At 50.4% G+C, this 19,350-nt stretch overlaps 2 protein-coding genes across 9 annotated transcripts in view; one reads left to right on the plus strand and one right to left on the minus strand.

Annotated features, from left to right (window-relative positions):
* The window catches only part of Gatad2a (GATA zinc finger domain containing 2A), a 110,671-nt gene extending 97,769 nt beyond the window's left edge, over positions 1-12,902 (plus strand). For 7 of the 8 annotated variants that reach the window (XM_015489309.2, XM_048794995.1, XM_015489310.2 and 4 more), the window contains 8 exons: positions 1,011-1,100; positions 1,774-1,905; positions 2,068-2,235; positions 3,905-4,184; positions 6,618-6,928; positions 7,536-7,610; positions 7,889-8,084; positions 11,253-12,902. In XM_015489309.2, the coding sequence (XP_015344795.1) occupies positions 1,011-1,100; positions 1,774-1,905; positions 2,068-2,235; positions 3,905-4,184; positions 6,618-6,928; positions 7,536-7,610; positions 7,889-8,084; positions 11,253-11,383 (1,383 nt within the window). In that variant the 3' untranslated portion in view covers positions 11,384-12,902. The remainder of the gene's footprint in view (positions 1-1,010; positions 1,101-1,773; positions 1,906-2,067; positions 2,236-3,904; positions 4,185-6,617; positions 6,929-7,535; positions 7,611-7,888; positions 8,085-11,252) is intronic. The other variant, XM_048794997.1, reaches the window with a different exon arrangement.
* A 5,171-nt stretch (positions 12,903-18,073) lies between these two features.
* The window catches only part of Tssk6 (testis specific serine kinase 6), a 2,172-nt gene continuing 895 nt past the window's right edge, over positions 18,074-19,350 (minus strand). Inside the window, exon 2 of the mRNA XM_015489613.2 lies at positions 18,074-19,350. Coding sequence (XP_015345099.1) covers positions 18,501-19,322 — 822 coding nt within the window. The 5' untranslated portion in view covers positions 19,323-19,350 and the 3' untranslated portion in view covers positions 18,074-18,500.

Below are 19,350 nucleotides of genomic sequence, written 5' to 3' on the forward strand. Positions count from 1 at the left end.
AAATAATTTCATCTGATTATGTAAAACTCACTTCTCTTAGACTGAACATGTCTAGGAAATGATTGTCTGTGTGCTGCTAGAAGCACAGTTCTGAGTCTAGAGGTCTATCCTGAGCTCATTTCCAAAAAAGCCTGCTACTTCTGTCACTTTTGTGAAGTTTAACATGTAGAGCAAGTTGAACTTATTTTGTTGGATTTTTCTAATGCCGTGTTCTAGGAAGGTTCCTAGTTGCAGATACACTTGCCTTGTGCACTTTAATTTCTGTTTCAGTAAACCAGTAAATCAATGCACCTAGGACAATGAGAGCTGACAGCTGGTTGAGAAAAGACAGGAGACACACCTGCTGGTCTGACTTGGAAGTTTGTCATACCCCCTTCCACTTTTAGCAAGTGGGTGGGCACACTGTACTGTGAACTTTTTTTCCTTTATCAATTCCTAAAGACTCAGTCAAGCAAATCAAGTCTGTTGCTCTCCCTTCTCTAGGGGAATATGTAGTTTTAGACAACATTCAGATGGTCCGCTGGTGTGGCTTAGTGGTTGCGTGTGTGCCTAGCATATGTGAAGCCCTGGGTTCCATCCCCAGCACCCACCCCATCACTCCAAAAAATGGGATTAATCAAGTAAAATCAAGTAAAAAGTGTTCATGCCCAGCATTTTCTCACTAAGGTTGGGATTAAACTGTCTAGGCCCAGGGCTCTTTATCTCAGCTGCTACGTCCATCCCGTGTAGCCCAGAGCCGGTGCCTGGACCCCATGTGGGAGTAGTCAGGAAACAACCGGGAAGTATGCTGAGAGGTTACTGCAGAATCTCTCCTTGGCTCATATAGAATAGGCCAACTCTTGGTACAGACAGGGCCACTTTCAGGTTGAAAGCCTGGTGTGCTTGGAGAAGAGGAAGGAAATCAATCCTCTCCTCTCAGTCTTAACAGCATGTTGGTGACTCTGTAGTGAGAGAAAGGGGCTGATGTTATCCCTGTTTCCTACCTCTAATCTCCTCTCTTTCTCTTGCAGCCCACTGGCTCCACTGGGAGCACTGTGACTACCCCTCCCCCACTCGTGCGAGGCACCCAGAACCTTCCTGTTGGCAAGACATCACTTCAGGTCAGTGTCCCCCTTGTGTCTTGACTATGCCCTTCGTGCAGTACTGCTGTCCTAGTCTGGAACAGGCCCATCAGGCTCCTGAGAAGCTCTGATCCCGGGTCCTACAGAAGCACAGGCTGCCTGTTCCTTCTGAAAAGGCTGGAATGAGACCTTCAGCCAATAGCCCAGGGCGAAAGGGGGGAAAAAGAGCATACATATGTTCCCCGAACCAGGCTACTATTGATGTCACAGACAAAACCACAGTCAACAGTGGGAGGGCCCCCAAGTGACCATCTTAAGCAAGACTGGAACAAGAACCAAGTTCTCCCAAGGGTGGCCTGCAACCCTGCACAGCCTGAACTAACTCCAGACACAGGGCTAAAAGGGCTTTTTCTGCCCTCTCTCAAACAGGTGGTGCTCACCCCATCTAATGTGCTCTCTGTTGGGGGCACATGTGAGGCCAGTTTCTTGTGGCAGTGTGTTACTACATTGTTCTAACTCATTCCTGTGTGAGCCCAGGTTTCCATGGCTCTTGTGGGAGTATGCATTTAACATAAATATGTGTTTTAGCTCATTTTTCGTGTTTTCATTGTTCTGCATTAAAAAAAAAAATTACATTCTTTTACAAAAGCAATAAATCCGTTTTCTAAAAGATAAAAGGCCACATAAATGTGGACATTGGTGTCATTGACAGACCTCTTCAACTCGAATGCCTGGCAGTGTCATCCCGCCACCCCTGGTCCGTGGCGGTCAGCAAGTGTCTTCTAAGCTGGGACCGCAGGCAAGCTCACAGGTCGTCATGCCCCCACTCGTCAGGGGGGCCCAGGTGAGCAGGGCCACAAAGTTTGGGAGCTTGGCAGCCCCAGCAACTGACCACCACCTCCAGAGGAAGACTCTTTCTGGTCTTAAGGCTGGGGCTGTGGTGCCCACTTCTTCCTTGTGCCTCCCTCTATTGTTGTCTTAGTTTTTGTCCTCCCTAACCCAACAGCAAATCCACAACATCCGACAACATTCCACCACGGGGCCACCGCCTCTCCTTCTGGCCCCCCGGGCCTCCGTGCCCAGTGTGCAAATTCAGGGACAGAGAATCATCCAGCAGGGACTCATCCGTGTCGCCAACGTCCCCAACACCAGTCTGCTTGTCAACCTCCCACAGGTGAGGGTCTGTTCCAAGGCTGGAAGGGGTGTGTGTATTCTCCCAAGGGCCCCCATTTGGTCCTAGGGTACCAATATGTCTCCCAGGGTTGTGGAATATGGCCTGTGTGCTCCCTCTGAGAAGGGTGGTATGTTAAACATTCCCACAAGGTTCCAGCCCGAGTTTCTCAGGCCATAGGGGTATGAAGCTTATGGGCAGATTTGCCATCTAGCAAAGGTGGATTGCTGCTGAGAAGGCAAGGATGGGACCAGTGAAAATCAGGCTAAAATGAGTGGGGTCTGCTGTCCTGATTCATGTTCTGGTAACACATGGGAGACACTAGGATTTGAGGGTTAAGTGAGATGGGAGATGGATCTAGAGACAGCCTGGGGGGCACCAGAGCCCTCAAGGGCCCTCTGCCCAAGGCGCAATCGAGCTGACTTGTGTCCTCAGGCACGGGTATGAGGAGAGCATGTCTGCAGATGTTCTCAAAGCACCAATGCTTCTATTCTTAGCCACTCGTCCTTTCACCTCTGTACAGAGCCTCTGAGATGGGGAGGATATGTCCCCACCCACTGGGTAGCAGGATGGGAAGGGAAGGACCCGGAGGCGGGCAGGCTAGAAGCAAGAGCCTTGCCTGACGTACAAAATTACTGGGTCTGTAGGGGCTTTTGCTGACAAGCATGTTCATCCTTTCTTCCTTCTTTGACGAGGTTCCTTTTTGCCGGCCTTCCTTAGACAAGAGCAAGGCTGCAGTTTGGGGCAGTGGACGTGCCTTTGTTAAGGTTGAGTTCAAGCGCAGAGATGATGACCAGTCCTATTTCTACTCAGGGGTCTCCTGGGCACAGCAAAAGACTTACCTAGGCAAGCCATTTAACCTACCCATAACCTTTTATCCTGTCTCTGCTGTCCTCAGTGCACTGTGAGGTTGGGCAGAGGCAGCCCCATTGTTGGAGTCTGCTGCCAGCTGGACTGGAGGAGGGGGTCTGGCTAAGGGCACTGGTATAATTAACTCTGGGTTTTGGGGTGAGCAACTGTGGGGCAGGTGGAGACCACGAAGGGGTAACCACTGTGATCCAGATGAGGACAATAACCTAGTACAGGAGCAGTGAGGATGGGGGAAAGGGGGGAGGGTGAAGGGACAGGGTGGGCCCTGGAGCTGCTTTCCCTTATAACACCAATAAGGATTCAGAACTGACTAGAGCATTAGCACCCCAGATAAGTACCAGCATATGTTCATGGGATAAGCAGCCCCTATCATACCTCCTCTGAGACCTGTCTTGGTTGTGGTGGTCTCGTGGGTGTCCTTATTAGGCAAAGTATCAGTTTTAATTGTGTGCAGTGTATTGGAGTCCACTAAGCCTTCACGAGCATGTTTAGACTATCACTTGCCTCCTAGGGCTGTTCATTTCAGGCACCTTAACCTATGGTTCATTGACTTCCATGAACCTGCTAAGACAGATTTACTGAGGTTTTTTGATTTGGGATGTGGGTGCTGGCGGTGGAATTAAGAGCCTTGGACATGCTAGGCAAGTGCTCTGCCTCTAAGCCACACCCCCCAGTCCTCAGATTTACTTTTTTTTTAAGGGCTCATCAGTCAAGTGCAACTGATGGGATGTTGGTACTGCAGGGGGTCTGGGGAAGCCTGCCTCTAGTTGGGCACACTGACCTGGTTGTTGTCTTCCCAAAGCCCACCCCAGCATCACTGAAGGGGACAACAGCTGCCTCCGCTCAGGCCAACTCCACCCCTACCAGTGTGGCTTCTGTGGTTACTTCTGGTGAGTCTCCAGCCAGCCGGCAGGCGGCCGCCAAGCTTGCACTACGCAAACAACTAGAGAAGACACTGCTGGAGATCCCCCCACCCAAACCCCCTGCCCCAGAGATGAATTTCCTGCCCAGTGCTGCCAACAATGAGTTCATCTACCTTGTTGGCCTGGAGGAGGTGGTGCAGAACCTACTGGAGACACAAGGTAAGCAGCCATGGCTGGTTTCAGCTTGCTGCTGAAGGCACTGGAGCCTCTACCATGTGACACCATTTATTGTCAGCTCTGCTATGGAAGAGAACACTGTTCTCCTGTTGGGACCTCTGAGAACTGGGTCTTGGGAGGCCCTGGTCCAGGGAACCACCATCAGTGGCCCTGGGACAGATGGGGCAGGGGTGAAGGGTAGGCATCTGTGGGAGGCTGGCAGGCTTAAGCAGGACCCTTGGGCAAGCATGGGCTTGAGTTCTTTCGGTCCCTAAGCAGGAGGAGGGACACGACTGCCTGGACCAGGCTCGCTTCATTACCCTTTTTGGGGACAGTGTGAAAAGGATGCCTGCAGGGTTGTTATCAGAAACGGCCTTGGAGACTTCTGGAAGGAGGTGGGTCACAAAGTTGGCCTTCTGGGAACCTGTTTCTTCAGACAGACTGAAGTTTATGTCCTGAGATGGAGTTGGTGGTGAGGTCAAAGGGCAGTGAGCCTCAGTTCTTTCCCCAAGTGATCACATCATATGCTTTGAGTAGAGGAGGAGGCATAACTGGGTCAGGGCCCAGAAGTCTCAGACGCTTTACCACTGGTTTCTTAGCTCAGGCCAGTACTGGCCCCACTCAGCAGACTTGAGGCAATAGTAGTATAGGGAATATACAGAGGAGAAGCACCTTTTCCCTGCCAACCACTTGGGGTGCAGAGATAAAAAAAGGATGTGTGGGCAACAGAACTGTGGTCCTCCAATGCCCACCACTTTGTTGGGGCATGAGGAGGGTGCATTCTCACTCCCCAGGCTCCTGAAGAATAATTGTGCCCAGGGTCTCTGAGCCCACTGACAACCCCAGAATAGTGCAGTCATCTGGGAATTTGCTTCATAGGAGACTGGACCAGGCCCCCTGGGGCTAGGCAACATCCTTTTTAAGATGGTCTTGTTTGTTACCAGAGAGACTGAGGGGATGCACTGTCAGGGAATTGAGGGCTCTGGCACAATCTGGCTTGTGTTTGGGGCCCTTTGCAACAAAGAAGTGTTGGCAAAAACACTGCTGCTGAGGGGGCACGGAGAAGGCCTTGTGCTCTATAACAAAAAGGCTGCTAGGGTACCAGGGTGGGCCGTAGGCCCCTTAGGACTATGGTACCTGCCTACTCTGCAACTGCCTATGCAAGTGGCTCTTCTGTCATGAGGGGCCAGTCTCCCTCTATCATTGCCCAAAATAGGACCTAACTCTTGGGTTCTTCCTGAAAGCATCCCATGACACCTCTCAGAGCCCCCAGGCCTGGCAGCTCAGTACAGCTTTGCCTGGTGTCTCACCTGGTACTGGTCACACTGTCCGCAGCTGTCTGGGAAACAAGTGTCACATTCTCCTCTGGGATTGGATGTGTGCAAGATGTGCTGTTATTGTCAGTCCCTGTGAAATGCAGTTATGGGCTAGAACAGGGGCCCTGAGGCAGACCCTGGGCACAGGCAGCTTGGACAAGTGACATCCCATCTGCTCTGTTAGACAAGGGACCTCCCCAGAGATGGGCCCCACAATATGTCTCAGTGCTCAGGGCTATGGAAGGCCAGGCCAAGCAGGAAAGGGAAGCCTGAGGGTTTCTTAGCATCAGTCCCCAGCTGTCCCCTGGTCTTGTGCTGTGGCCTATAGTGACCAAGTAATATTTAAGCCCCAAGAGCTGAACACCATGAAGGTAGGAACAAAAAGCAAATGAGAATACTTACCCTGCACCTGAGCAGATGCCAGTGACTCTCCTTATGGCCAGCCAAAGAGACATTGTTCTTATCTCCAGATGAAAGGGACCAAGGACCCAGAACATCTGCCACCTGCTGCTCTCTTTGAGTACTTTATTCTCATGGCCAAACAGTGCAGCCCAGGCTCTAAGGCCTATCTTGGGGTTCAAGTCCTGGCTCTGCCACTAATCTACATTGTGATCTGGAGATCACTTGGGTCCTCTCTTGGCCTCAGCTTCCTTCCTGGGATAAGTCCCCTCCCCTTTAATGCACAGCCTTTAATACCCACAAGGCACTGTCGTTCTGTTAACATGTCTGTTAAGTTGGAATGCCCACCATGTCAAGTTGAAACCTCGCATTGTTATCAACTCCAATTCTGAGATCTCCTGTTTGCATTGTGGGTTGAACAGGAGGATAGGGAAACCAGACCAGCATTGCTGATGTCTTTGAAGTGTTGATACCAAGGATATTCAACCCACAGTTTTCCACAACTTTTGGCCACTTTGTGCCTGCACAAAGTTGGTGTGCAATGAACAGACTATATATATTCCCTGAAGCTTGGGTGTCCTATCCTGTTGGGAAGCATGGCCCTGTCTGCTGCTCTTGTTCTGCTTGGGGTCCCATGTCCAGTCCTGGCAGAAGGTGGTAGGGCCCCCAAATTCTAGCAGCCTGTCCCTTTGATACAAGTTGCCCACCTGTCTCCTTGCAGCAGGCAGGATGTCGGCTGCTGCAGCTGCCGCTGTGCTATCCCGGGAGCCCTACATGTGTGCACAGTGCAAGACAGACTTCACATGCCGGTGGCGGGAGGAGAAGGGCGGGGCCATCATGTGCGAGAACTGCATGACATCCAACCAGAAGAAGGCACTCAAGGTGGAGCATACTAGCCGCCTGAAGGCTGCCTTTGTGAAGGCACTGCAACAGGAGCAAGAGATTGAACAGCGCCTCCTGCAGCAGGGCACAGCCCCCACAACCACCACCAAGGCTGAGCCCACTGCTGCCCCCCACTTGGCCCTGAAGCAGGTGAGAACCGGCTGCCCCAGGAGGGGACTGCTCCCTTAGCAGCGAGCTGTCCCTAGAAGGCAGGATGTTCTGATGTTCTGTCCCACTCAGCGCTCATCCGCCTGATTGTTAACTGCACGTCTAAATTGCACTTAATGGTGGTGTTTGGCGGCGAAAACACTAATTTGCAGTTTCTTTAGATTTTGTATCTTTGACTTGCAGTGTGCTGGCTGACAAGTACTTCTTGTCTGAAAAGACTATTCTGAAAGCCACATTGAGATACCAAAGGGGCGTTTAGCAGAAATATTCTTGCTAAATTAAGGAGAGAAGCAAGTTTGAAATTAAGTTTTTTGTTTTTATTGTTTTTATTGTTTTAATGCTTCTCCTTCCCATCCTCTGTAGACCTGAAGCTGCCTTTTGGCAATTTTGGTTTCCTCGGAAGTCATCTGTAAATCACTAAACAGGTTTTCTGAAGAACCTCATATGGCATCTAAAGCTGGCAGGCAATCGTGCTGCCATCAGGGGATGGGCCTGTCCTGTGGGGCACACCTTCAGTCACCCTAGGTCACCCTGGGCCAGCTAGTGGAGCAGACCTTGCTGATCTCAGTTTCAACCCCTATTTGTGTAGGTCATAAAACCCCGGCGTAAGTTGGCGTTCCGCTCAGGAGAGGCCCGAGACTGGAGTAACGGGGCTGTGCTACAGGTCAGAACCACTGCACCGGGAGCCTCATGCCCCCAACCGCAGATGCGACCACGTCAGTCACCGACTGTCAGGCTGCCTGCGTCTGTCTTTCTGTTTTTCTCTCTCTCTCCCTGTTTTTCCTTCCCCCTGGTGTAACTTACCTGGTCTCCTGATTTTGGACTTTAGGGACCCTGTGTGGGTGGGCAGAGGTCAGCCAGAACAAGGAGAGGCTGCGTTGAGCATCTTGCCTGTGGCTGCCCCTTCCCCTCATGATCCATTGTCCCCTCTCTCCTTTGCAGGCCTCTAGCCAGCTGTCCCGAGGCTCAGCCACAACGCCCCGTGGTGTACTGCACACATTCAGCCAGTCGCCCAAACTGCAGAACACAGCCTCAGCCACAGCCCTGGTCAGCAGGACTGGCAGACATTCCGAGAGAGCTGCAGGTGCTGCCAAGGGCAGTGCCACCTCCAACTGGAAGAAAACGCCCCTGAGCACAGGTGGGTGGCCTCTGCAGCTCCATGCTCAGACCTTGCTGCTGTCTGGTCTACCCCTCCTTATTTATTCTTTTTGACACAGGATCTTGCCATTTCCTTGGTCTGAAAATCATAAGCTCAAATGATTCTCATACCTTAGCCACTCCATCATCATCATCATCATCATCATCATTATTTATTTATTTTTGGTGCTAGGGATTGAGCCCAGTGGTGCTTAACCACTGAGCCACATCCCCAGTCCTTTTTTTTTATTTTAAGATAGGTTATCACTAAGTTACTTAGATTCTTGCAGAATTTCTGAGGCTGGCTTCGAATGTCCTCCTGCCTCAGCCTTTCGAGCTGCTGGGATTACAGGCATGTGCCCCTGTCCCCAGCCTTCCTTATTCTTAACAAGGATGCTCACACACCCGATGATCAGAAGTGGCACAAAAGGCCCCATGCTGCAGACCTGCTTCCTAAGAAGAGCCACCTCTGAATTTGGCTTTATCTCTTCCAGACCGAGTAGTGTGTCCTGAATAAGTGACAGCCCCAAGTAGATTCTGATCACTCTGGCAGTTTGTACTCGCTGTAACCACACTCAAATGTGAGCAGACCTTGTTTGCAGGTGCTTGCCCACCCATCCACCCCCACCCCAAGCCTCTGTGCAGACTCCTCAGCGCAGACCTATCTTACCCACTCATGGCTACCTACCTTTTTCATGCCACAGTTAACATCTGTTTGTGCTGTCACTGCATTGTTCATCATATACTCACTATGTTTCTCACTCACCCAGAGCATGCCCTTTGTCCACTGCTCTGGGGGACCCTTTCTTCCCATCCTGTTTTGGACACATGAAGTGGTACAAAGTACAAAAGAACAGGAGTGCAGGGAGGAGGGAGGGCTGGGGTAAAATGAGGTGGCAGCAGAAGCCTCCTGGAGGAACAGCTGGGGGAGAGGAAGACCCTGACACAGGCACTCAGTTGACTACTGTCCCTGGTGTCATTTCCTAGCCTACTTCCCTATTTGTAACATATTCTCACTTATGTGCTAACATAAGGATTCAATATTTTGTGTGTCTGCCAAGCACAGGAAAATGAAAAGTAGGCAGGAAGGCAAGTGAAGGGGATGGGCAAGTGCTCTCAATGTAGTTGCCAAGCGTCCTCAGTTGTTCCCTGCAGCCTGTGTCTCCTTAGGAAGAAGAGGCACCATTACAAGATGTCAGAACTTGAGAAATCAGGCTGTTTCTGCAACAGAAGTTGAGAACCTCCTGTTCAAGTAGCGACCTGGGGGTTATGGATGTGCCCCTGCCAGAGCATCAGTAGAGATAGTTCAGGAAAGGGAGGCCATTTATCTGGTCACAGGAACATGGGTGGCTTGGACATCACAGCACATTTGTAAATATAGACCATCCAGACATGTTTTTGCCTGGCATGTTTAACAAACAGATAAGAACTGTGGGGCTAGTCAGAAATTATTTTTGTGGAAAATTTGAAAGCGATAAAGTAAGAAGGAAAGTTGAACAGTGGCACAGGCCTATTGTCCCAGCCATTTGGAGGCTGAGACAGGAGAATTATTTGTGCCTAGGAGTTTGAGACCAGCCTCACCAACATAAAAAGACACTATAGAAATCCATCAGGAAACTGTGAGAGGGTAGAGTACTTGCCTAACATGCGCAGGCACTGGGTTCATCCCTGGCACCCACCACAGAGAAAGGAAAAGAAATTGGTATGTGTGTTCAAGGGTAAAATTTGAAAGGAAATTTGAAGGCACAAGTAGTCCCTGCATCGGTTGGTAGGATTAGAGATCAAGTATAATGGTTTCCCAACGGCTTTGCTGGTGTTCCCAAATGCCTCAGGTTTCTGGGCTGTGGTTTGAGGGAAGCTCTTGTCAGGACCCAGGTGCCAGGTTTCTGGAATGCAGGCCTTAACTCTGGATGGGGTGTGTGTGTGTGGGGGGGTGTCCTTTGCCCTTGTTCCATAAAATGTATTAGCCTCCACTAAAAATATTCTAAGGATAAGTAGCAGAGTGTTGCTCGGAGTTCTGGTGAGTCCAGAAACTGGCATGTGCTGGATGGGAATCATGACTTTATTTTCCAGTTATAAGAGTGTTATTTGTAGAAATAGGAAAATATAGTAAGACAAGGCCATGGCAGTGGCAATAATTTCTACACCAGGAGAATAAATACCACAGGGGATTTTCCATCTCTCTTCTGCCCTCTTGGGTCACATGCGTAGTGTTCTCTTGTGTTTGCCAGCCAGAACCCCTCTAATGTGTAAATGAGTTTACTGTAAGTCTCATTAAAAATTTGTGTAGTGGCACACACCTGTAATTCCAATGACTCGGGAGGCTGAGGCAAGAGAATCAAATTCAAAGCCAGACTCAGCAATGTATTGAGACCTTTCTCAAAATCAAAAGGGCTGGGGATGTGTCTCAGTGGTTAAGCACCTATGGGTTCAATCCTTGGTACCAAAAAACAAATCTTAGCTGAAGCCAGGTCAGTTATGCATGCCTATAATCTCAGTTATTTAGGAGGCCGAGGCAGGAGGATGGCAAGTTCCAAGACAGTCTGAGCAACTTAGTAAGACCCTTTCTCAAAAAGGGATAGAGGTGTGGTTCAATGGTAGAGTGCCCCTGGGTTCATTTCCCAAAACGAGGGAGAAGATTATTCTTAACCCAGCAGTGGAGCATGCAGTAATTCCAGTTCTTGGGGGCTAAGGTGGGACAATCACTTGAGCCCAGGGAGTTTGAGGCCAGCCTAGGTAAACATACTAAGACCTTATCCCCAAAAAAATTGAAGGTCAGGTTGTTTTTAATGGCCAAATAGTATTTCATCAGACTTCATGCATTGCATTGGAGGTCGAGTCCCTTGATGGCAAGTTTCACTGTTCTACCTAGCACTGTGGTAAGCACCTTGGTCCATGTAGCACCTGATAACTGACTAATCATCATCTAACTCTACAGAGCCAAGGAATGTTTTCAGGGTGATCTAATTGTTTTCTTGCATTCTCTTTACCACAAGGCCTGGGATTTGGGATGATGACAGTGCTGTAGGGCTGGTAGGTTTGTGATCTTGTTTGTGTGATGGTCAAGGTCTAGGCTACAGCCTGTGCTCTCCTCCACTGTGGGTAGGATTCTCCCAGGAGCCTCTGCTGACTGGGGGCCATCTCGACCTGTCACTGTGTTCTGTTGCAGGCGGGACCCTGACATTTGTCAGTCCAAGCTTGGCAGTTCATAAGACGTCCTCTGCTGTGGACCGCCAGCGAGAATACCTCCTCGACATGATCCCACCACGCTCCATCCCCCAGTCAGCCACGTGGAAATAGTGTGAGCCAGGCCCAGTGGAGGACAGGCTCCCTCCTCCCTCCCACCTGGCCCTTGGTCTAAAAGGACACACCACACTGCCCTCTGCGAGCAAGTGATGGCCATGCTGCTACTGAAGCAAGACCTCAGTCCTTGGTTGCAGAGCCTCATCGCAGCTGGGGAGAGGGGTGCTGCTTCATGGTGGGCAAGGATCATAACTGAGGGACCTTTCCGTGGGCTTTCTTCCTTTCTCTCTTTGCCTTTAGTTTGCCCGACACCAGCAGAAAAGTGGACCTCGGGGGGGCTGGCTGTGCTCCTGGCCCCCTCCCTCCGCCCCCGGCAGGCACACACAGGCGGTTCATCTTGGACACTGTGACACACTCAGGCGAGGCTGGCACCCAGGGCTTCTGAAGTCGAGCGAGGCATTTCATTTTCTTTTTTGCTTTTCCCCATCTTAGGCTCCCAGTCTTCGACTGCCTCCCCCATGGCAACCTATAGGTTGAAGTTGGTATTTTTTCCCCCCCTAATCACCTCATGATGATGGAGTTTAAAGTAAACCGTGCAGGTCCAGGGGTCTCTGTCGTGCACAGTGTAGTCCCACCAGGCCCATACGCTGGAAGGTGGTTCGCTGATGGTCCCGCAGCCCCCAGCAGAGATGGCTGGCCCAACCCAGATGACTGATGGATACAGGGACAGCCAACGTGGCTCTTGCTTCAGCTGAAAGCCTCCATTGCTGCTCGTTCGGAGACCCCCAGACTTCCCACACGTAGCAGAAGAACAAACTGCAGCCAGACCCAGCCAGAGACCCAGGGATTCCCGAAGTGGGTGCGCTGCCCTCAAATCAGGGAGGAGAGAATCAACTGGCAGCCACACCCAGGAGCCTGAGCAGGAAGTTGCTGGGGAGGGCTGCTGTGGGGTTTTTTTGTTGTTATTGTTGTTGTGGTTTATTTTATTAAATTTTTTCCTTTTCTTTTCCTATCTTTTTGATGGACACAATCTCAAGCCACCCTGGCATGTGCACCTGTCAGTGAGCACGCACAGGTGTGTCCAGGCTGGGAGGCGCCGTCCAGGTGTGTGGCGAGCTGCTTTCCCCCAGACTTAAGGATTTCCACTTGGGTTTAGTTAGAGCCTTTCCTTCAAGCTGGGGGTCGCTGTCAGGGTCTGCTTTCAGACTTTTCTCTCTCTATTCCCCTTTAGAATCTACAGAAATGTTTTTTTTAAAGGATCAGGTCTGCTTTTAGTTTTATTTTCTTTTTATTTCTTGCCCTTCTCACTCCTTAAAAATTGGTTCTGTGAGGAAAGGTGGAAGCCGTTCTGCGTCTACCACACACTGGGCCAACCCTGGGCCCATGTGAGGGTATCCCCTGTACATGCACATCTGTGTGCCTACAAGAAAACTGGGCACCGCCATTCCCCAGTTCCTCTCCAGCCCATTTTCCTACTGATGCATTTAGGGACTTTAATTTAAAATCTTTATCTGTAGGACCGCCTTCTCCAAACACAACTGCTACAACATTCTAATAAAGGCTCATTTAACCCCCATGCTCACGTGTGAATATCATCAGTCTTTAGAAAACATTTTTTGACACATAGTAGAGGAACTTAGTTTTTGGAAATTGTTCCAATTTTTTGTGCTAAACTCTGAATTTCTCACCAACTTTTTTGTTTGTTCTGAGTGCATAATTTCGCTGGGCTACAGTAGGAGAAGGGGGAGGGAAGGGTGGCTTTCATTCCAGTATCCAGGATTCAGGGGAAAGGAGGGAAATTGACTTTTTTTTTGGAGGGGGGAGGGTGTGTTTTTACACCAAAAAAAAAAAAAAAGTATGCAAGCATTTCTATTCCTCGCATTTTTCTGTGTGCCTGACAAATAAATACCTGTCTTATACTACCCTGAGCTGTTAGCCCTCTCTGTTCAGTGACATGGGCCAAATCTTCCAACTCCCCAAGCAGGAGCGCCTGGGAGGCCTCTTCCTGTTGAACAAACCTCAGTTCTATGCAGTAAGCTCAGGATCAAGCAACCAAGCCGAGTCCTCCCTGTGCTGGGTGGGTGGTCCTTCAAGGGTTTAGGCACCCAGCTTGGGTTGACCAGGTCTGAAGAGAGGGCCCAGTCCCACCCAACCATACCATATCTTGAGCTATCCAAGCCTTGCTGGACTTTTCCTCTGGGACTTAGGGCTATTAACTAGGACAGTCTGTAGTTCAGTACAGACCATGACTCCAGGGTGCCATAGGCAGAGGACAGGGTGGTAGGGACCCTGGCTCCTCCAGCACCCTTCCCTCCATCCCGTGACCCAGGAGCATCCCCAGGGATGACATACTGTGACATGAACATAACTTTTTTTTTAAAGGGGACAGTGTGAGATGCCTTAATCTTTCATTTTGACTGTCTTGAAAGTTCACCTTTTTTTTTTTTCTTGAGTTCCCTCTTTGTGATATAACTTGTGTGATAAAGCCCCAAGTGGGTGATTCTGTGCCGAAATTTGTTAACACCTAAAGGCATGACTGAATACCTCTCTGGGTGTGGGGTTGAGCCATACCAGGAAAGGATATTTATTAGCATTAAGGGTATTTACCAGCGGCAAAGCGCACCTCAAAACCAGCCACCATTCCCTGAAGTGCTGGCAAGTCCTGGTCTTCCCTGAGAGCCCTTGCAGGGATCTAGCTCTTGAGAGCCATGAGCCTATGGGAACCCACAGGCCCAAAGATTGATTATAACAATCTCCAGTTATCTCTAACACAAACCTCCAAGGCAACTGGAAACCTGTGGTCAACTAGGGTGGGGACATCACCTGATTTGAAGTTGGGGCAGTTTATGTTCACACATTCCCATCTGGAGCCACCCACAGCTCTAGCCATCTTGACTGTATCATAGGGACTCCAGTCTGAAATGAACTACACCTCTGGTGAACATGGGTGTCCCCTGAGGGTGGGACAGTAGCACTGAGCAGCTTTGGTTCCTAACTACCTCTCCAGGACCTCTGTGAAGCTCACCCTAGGCAGAGGGAATGAGGTAATCAGCTGCTTCCTTGTGTCTTGTTTCCACATTCACTCTCCTATTGGCTGGAGAAACACAAATTTTTCTATATAAATATTCTTATAACAGGGATATCGGAAATGAAAAGGATGGTCCATGCCACTCTGCCGTAGAGTTTTTCTTTGATGCTGAGTTACATGCTGCACATGACGTTAGCCTAAAGAATTTCAACAGCTTTTATCAAAAGGACAGCAAACATTTTTATAATTCTTAACAAAGAAAGTGTAATAGATGGTTACACTAGTGCAGGGTATGAGGGAATTTTGGGGGCGGTGGGGAGGTTGTCACTTGTATTTATTGTGACTATAAATCTTTGATAATAAAACATGTAAAAAAAAAATGTTTGCCACCAAACCAATAGAAGTTCCAAAACAAAGAGACTGGAATTGGTGGTCATACTTTGTATCATGAGGAACTTTTAGACTCTGAAGGACAATAAAGAAATGGATAATGTGTCAACTGTACTCTTCTTTTGTCCCCTCTACCTTGATTTCCCTGTGTTTTGTTCCAGCTTCAGGGCAGCTTTTTAATGGGGGAAGAATGCAACTAAGGCATCTTACCTGATGGTGTCCCTCCCTACCTACCCTTGGTCCTAGGCACTATCTGCACCAAGACCTGGGGTTCTGGACCTAACTTAACCCCACAAGACCAGAGGAATGGGGTCAAGATCCCAGTGGGTTTTGCCCATGAGCCTCCAAACTCCAGTCAGGGCAGGATTTTTTTTCTGGAGCAATTTTCAGGCTTGGTACCTTGAGAAGTGGTCTTTGCTGCAGAACTTGATATTACAGATGCACATTCTAAGCACAGTTTGAGCTGTGGGCTGTGTCTCCAAAAGTGAATGATATCTGATGAAAATTTGTTTTCAGATGCTAAAAGTTTCACATTTTATTTTTGGTGCCGGGGACTAAACTCAGGATCATGTGCATCTAAGCATAACAGAGCTACACTACAGCCCCTCACATTTGTTTTCATTTTAAAAAAACTTTTTTCAGTAACAGAGGTTGAACACCAAGGCCTCAATGCCATGCAAGCACTCTACTACCACTAAACTACATTCCCTGCCCCTTTTACTTCATTGTGAAACAGGGTCCTGCTAAATTGCTGAGACTGGTCTCAGCCCCCTGCGTCACTGGGATCACAGGCACAGTGGCTGGCACATTTTTATTTTTAAAGTGAAACTTGGGATCACTTTGCATTCCAAATGCATAAAATATGAACTTGTTTTGCTGTTTGGGCGGCATCCTTCCCTCTACCCTGGGAGCTGACTACCTCCCAATAGCCTCCCAATAGTGTGCTGAGTCACTTCAGCAACGCACAAGAGCTGGTAGAGGGCAGAGTAGATATTAAACCCAAGCCTGTTCTCCACCTGTAAGATCCCAACCAGTGCCCCATAACCCAACACTGACCTCAAGAAACACACTTATGGGGCACTTTGGGGCCCTATCTCCACCCTCAAGATCCCTGTGCTTCTCTGGATCACATATAGGCACCTCAGTGGACCAGGGGCAGATCCAGTCCTGGACGGTGGTCTCAGCAAGTTTCTCAAGCTGAGAAATGGGACAATAACCCTGGTCCCTGAAACTTTTTGCCCCCTGAACTGGGCCCTGGGCCTGTGTGGCCATGGAGCAGGGCCTCAAAGTTTCCTACAGATTCATCAGTGGACCGATGGCATGTGGCAGTAGCCATCCAGGTGGAAAGAACTGGGTGTCCCAGAGGAGGTAACATCAAGTTAACTCAAATGAAGGGAGGGAAAGTGACGCCAGGAGTGAGAAGAGCCTGGGCAATGGTTTGGTGGTGGGATGAAGCACAGGTCAAGAACAAAGAGGACAGAGTGGTTGCACTTTAAAGACACAGGTGAGGAGGATGTGGATGCACTCTAAGTGCAGTGGAGGCCCTGGGAACACTGGAGGCTCCATCCTCCAGTGTAAAGCAGAAGGTCTGAGTTTTCTGCCTCAGCTGTGACAACCCAGTCAGAACTTGAAGGTCAAGCACACCCTCTCTTCTAGCCTCAGTTTCCTCATGGGCAAAATGAGGGGGATGGGGCCACAGTCCATTTGAAGGGGGTAAGGGGAGAGCTGTGCTCAAACTCCAAGATAACAGAAAGCATGGAAGGTGAGTGAGCAGTGGCTGGCATGGCAACACCCACAGCTGAGAAACTCCCTCTAGGACCATTGAGGTTCAGATGAAATCAAGCAGGTTAGGGTTGAGGGACATATTTGTCATACACCACAAATGTCAGCAAAATGTCACCAAACCTAGTAACCTCAAGGCAGCCAAAACTCCCAACCTCCCCCAGGCCCTGTGGGGTCCCCCCGGGACTTGTAGCTCTCCACCTCCTCTCCCCACTCCCTTGCTCTTCTAGCCACAGGAACTTCCTGGCTTACTCAAACCTCTGCCCTTTTCCAATGACTCCTTCAAGACTCAACTCAAATGTGATGGCACATACCAGTAAACCCAGCCACTCTGGAGGCTGAGGCAGGAGAAATCTCCAGTTCAAAAGCCAGCCTCAGCCACTTACAGAAGCCCTAAGCAGCAACTCAGCAAGATCTTGTCTCTAAATAAAATACAAAAAAGGGCTGGGGATGTGGCTCAGTGTCTTTGTGTTCAATCCCTGGTTACTTGCCCCTCGCCCTGCCCCACCCCTGAAAAAAGTGATGGCTTTAATTGTGGATGCGTCCTTCCTCTTCCTGGCGTTTAACACAATTTACAATTATTATTTGGTACCAGGGATTGAACCCAGGTGTGCTTAACCACTGAGCCACATCCCCAACCCTTTTAATTTTTTTATTTTGAGGCGGGGTCTTGCTAAGTTCCTGAGGGTCTCGTTAAGTTGCTGAGGCAAGCTTTGAACTTCGCAATCCTCCTGCCTCAGTCTCCCAAATTTATGGGATTACAGGCATGCTCCACCATGTCTGGCTTACAATTATTTCCAAGCAATTCTTTTATTTTACTTAATTTTCACTTGCTTTCTCATGAGGGCAGGGATTGGTTGAAGCCTCTTCACTGAGTTCCAGGGCCTTGGTACACAGCAGGTGCCTAAGAAATGCATGAGGACTGAGCAGGATTCACTCTAATTCTATCCCCAAACTCTTCCCAAAGGCAAGGTACCTTCACCAAAGAGGGCTTCCCCACTACAAAAAGATCTAGCTTCCAATCACAGCCTGTCTGTGGGCAAATAACATCTGGGTGGGCCTGTTTCCTTATCGGTTAATGCACAGTTTATACCCAGCATCCCATACACAGCATCGTCAGAAATCCTGAGATAACAAGAGACCCTCTGAATTTGCTCCATTTGGAGAATCCCATATATTGACTGGGGTTTGAATCCTCCCAACTATTTATTTATTTGGTACTGGGGATTGAACCCAGGGGTGCTTAACCACTGAGTCACATCTCCAGACCTATTTATTTACTTCATTTATTTATTTCTGAGACTGGCTCTCGCTAAATTGCTTAGGGCCTCGCTAAATTGCTGAGGCTGGCCTCGAACTTGCCATCCTCCTGCCTCAGTCTCCCTAGTCGCTCGGAACACCACCACGCCTGGCCTCCCAACTCTCTTCTGAGACTGGAAGACAGAACCTCAATATGCCTTCCTCTATAATGGGCAGACCGCGCCAGCCTTCTTCCCCGGACGGCTCCCTCCTCCCTGCTCTGTAAAAGGGGCCACTGCTAAAGCCACTTTGCGAGGAAGAGCTAGTTTATTGCAGGTTCTAACCGAAAATCTGGCATCCGCGGCTGGCTAGGGAGGGACGCCCTCCACGCATGTCGGCTCGCCGGCAGCTCCTCCACTAAGCCACCATCTGCCGCGTAACCAACGCTCATTCCGCGCAGGCGCAAATCTTCGTCTCCTCTCGTCTGGCCCCTCCCGGGGCCTTTTCGCAGGGACTTGAGGATGCATATGCGCCCTCCAGCTCTCAGGATTGTGGAGGAGGAACTAGATTCCAAACCCGGGCAATTGCGGCCCACGCCGCGCAGGGGAAGGGAAAGGGTAGAGCACGTGTGCAATCGCAAGCGGCGGCTTCGCGGGTTTCCGGAAGCGTGCCTCTCGCGCGTGCATCGCGCTGGCTCAGTGCAGGGTTCACCGGGAACCCCGGGAACCCCGGCTCCTAGCCGGAGTCCCCAGCGCGCAGCCAGCTGTTGCGCGCTACCTGGCCCGCTGAGGGCCTGGCTGATGGGCTGAATTGTAGCAACTCGGCAATCAGGGACTTGCAGCGCTCGGAGAGCTCGAGGCCCTCGGGATAGAGCACGCCGCGCTTCTGGCGCCGGGGCAGGCCCGCGATGTCTGAGTCGTCAAAGGGCATGCACCCGGTGACCATGACGTAGAGCACGACGCCCAAGCTCCACACGTCATATTTCTTGGGGTCGTAGGGAATGCCCAGGAGTACCTCAGGTGACGCATAGGCTGCCGAGCCGCAGTAGGTGGTGCTAAGGTCTGGATAGCCATGAGCCTGACGACCGAAGCCGAAATCGGTGAGCTTGACGCGGCGCTCGTCAGGGCTCAGCAGCACATTTTCGCACTTGAGGTCGCGATGCACCAGATGGTGGTCGTGCAAGTAACGTACAGCGCCCGCGATCTGCGCGAAGAGCTCGCGCGCCTGTGATCCAGGGATGCGCCCGTTGCGCTGCACCGCCTGCAGCAGGTCGGTGGCGGCCGCCTCCATCACGATGTACAGCTTCCCGTTGCACACCTCGATGAATTCGAAGACGTGTACGATATGCGGGTGCCGTACACCCCGCAGGATGGACAGCTCTCTAGGCAGGAACTTGTTGACGAAGTCCGGGGGCGCTCGCCGCCGGTCCACCACCTTGATGGCCACCGTACCCTTGTACTTCTTGGAAGTGGCCACCTTAACCTTAGAGTAGCTGCCCTCGCCTATTGTGCGACCCAGCTTATAGCCAAGTTCGCTCAGGAGTTTGTCACCCGACATGGTGGCGCCCGGGGCGCGCGGGGAGCAG

The sequence above is a fragment of the Marmota marmota genome, unplaced genomic scaffold (assembly GCF_001458135.2).
Source record: "Marmota marmota marmota unplaced genomic scaffold, marMar, whole genome shotgun sequence".
In the NCBI taxonomy this organism is placed as follows: domain Eukaryota; kingdom Metazoa; phylum Chordata; class Mammalia; order Rodentia; family Sciuridae; genus Marmota; species Marmota marmota.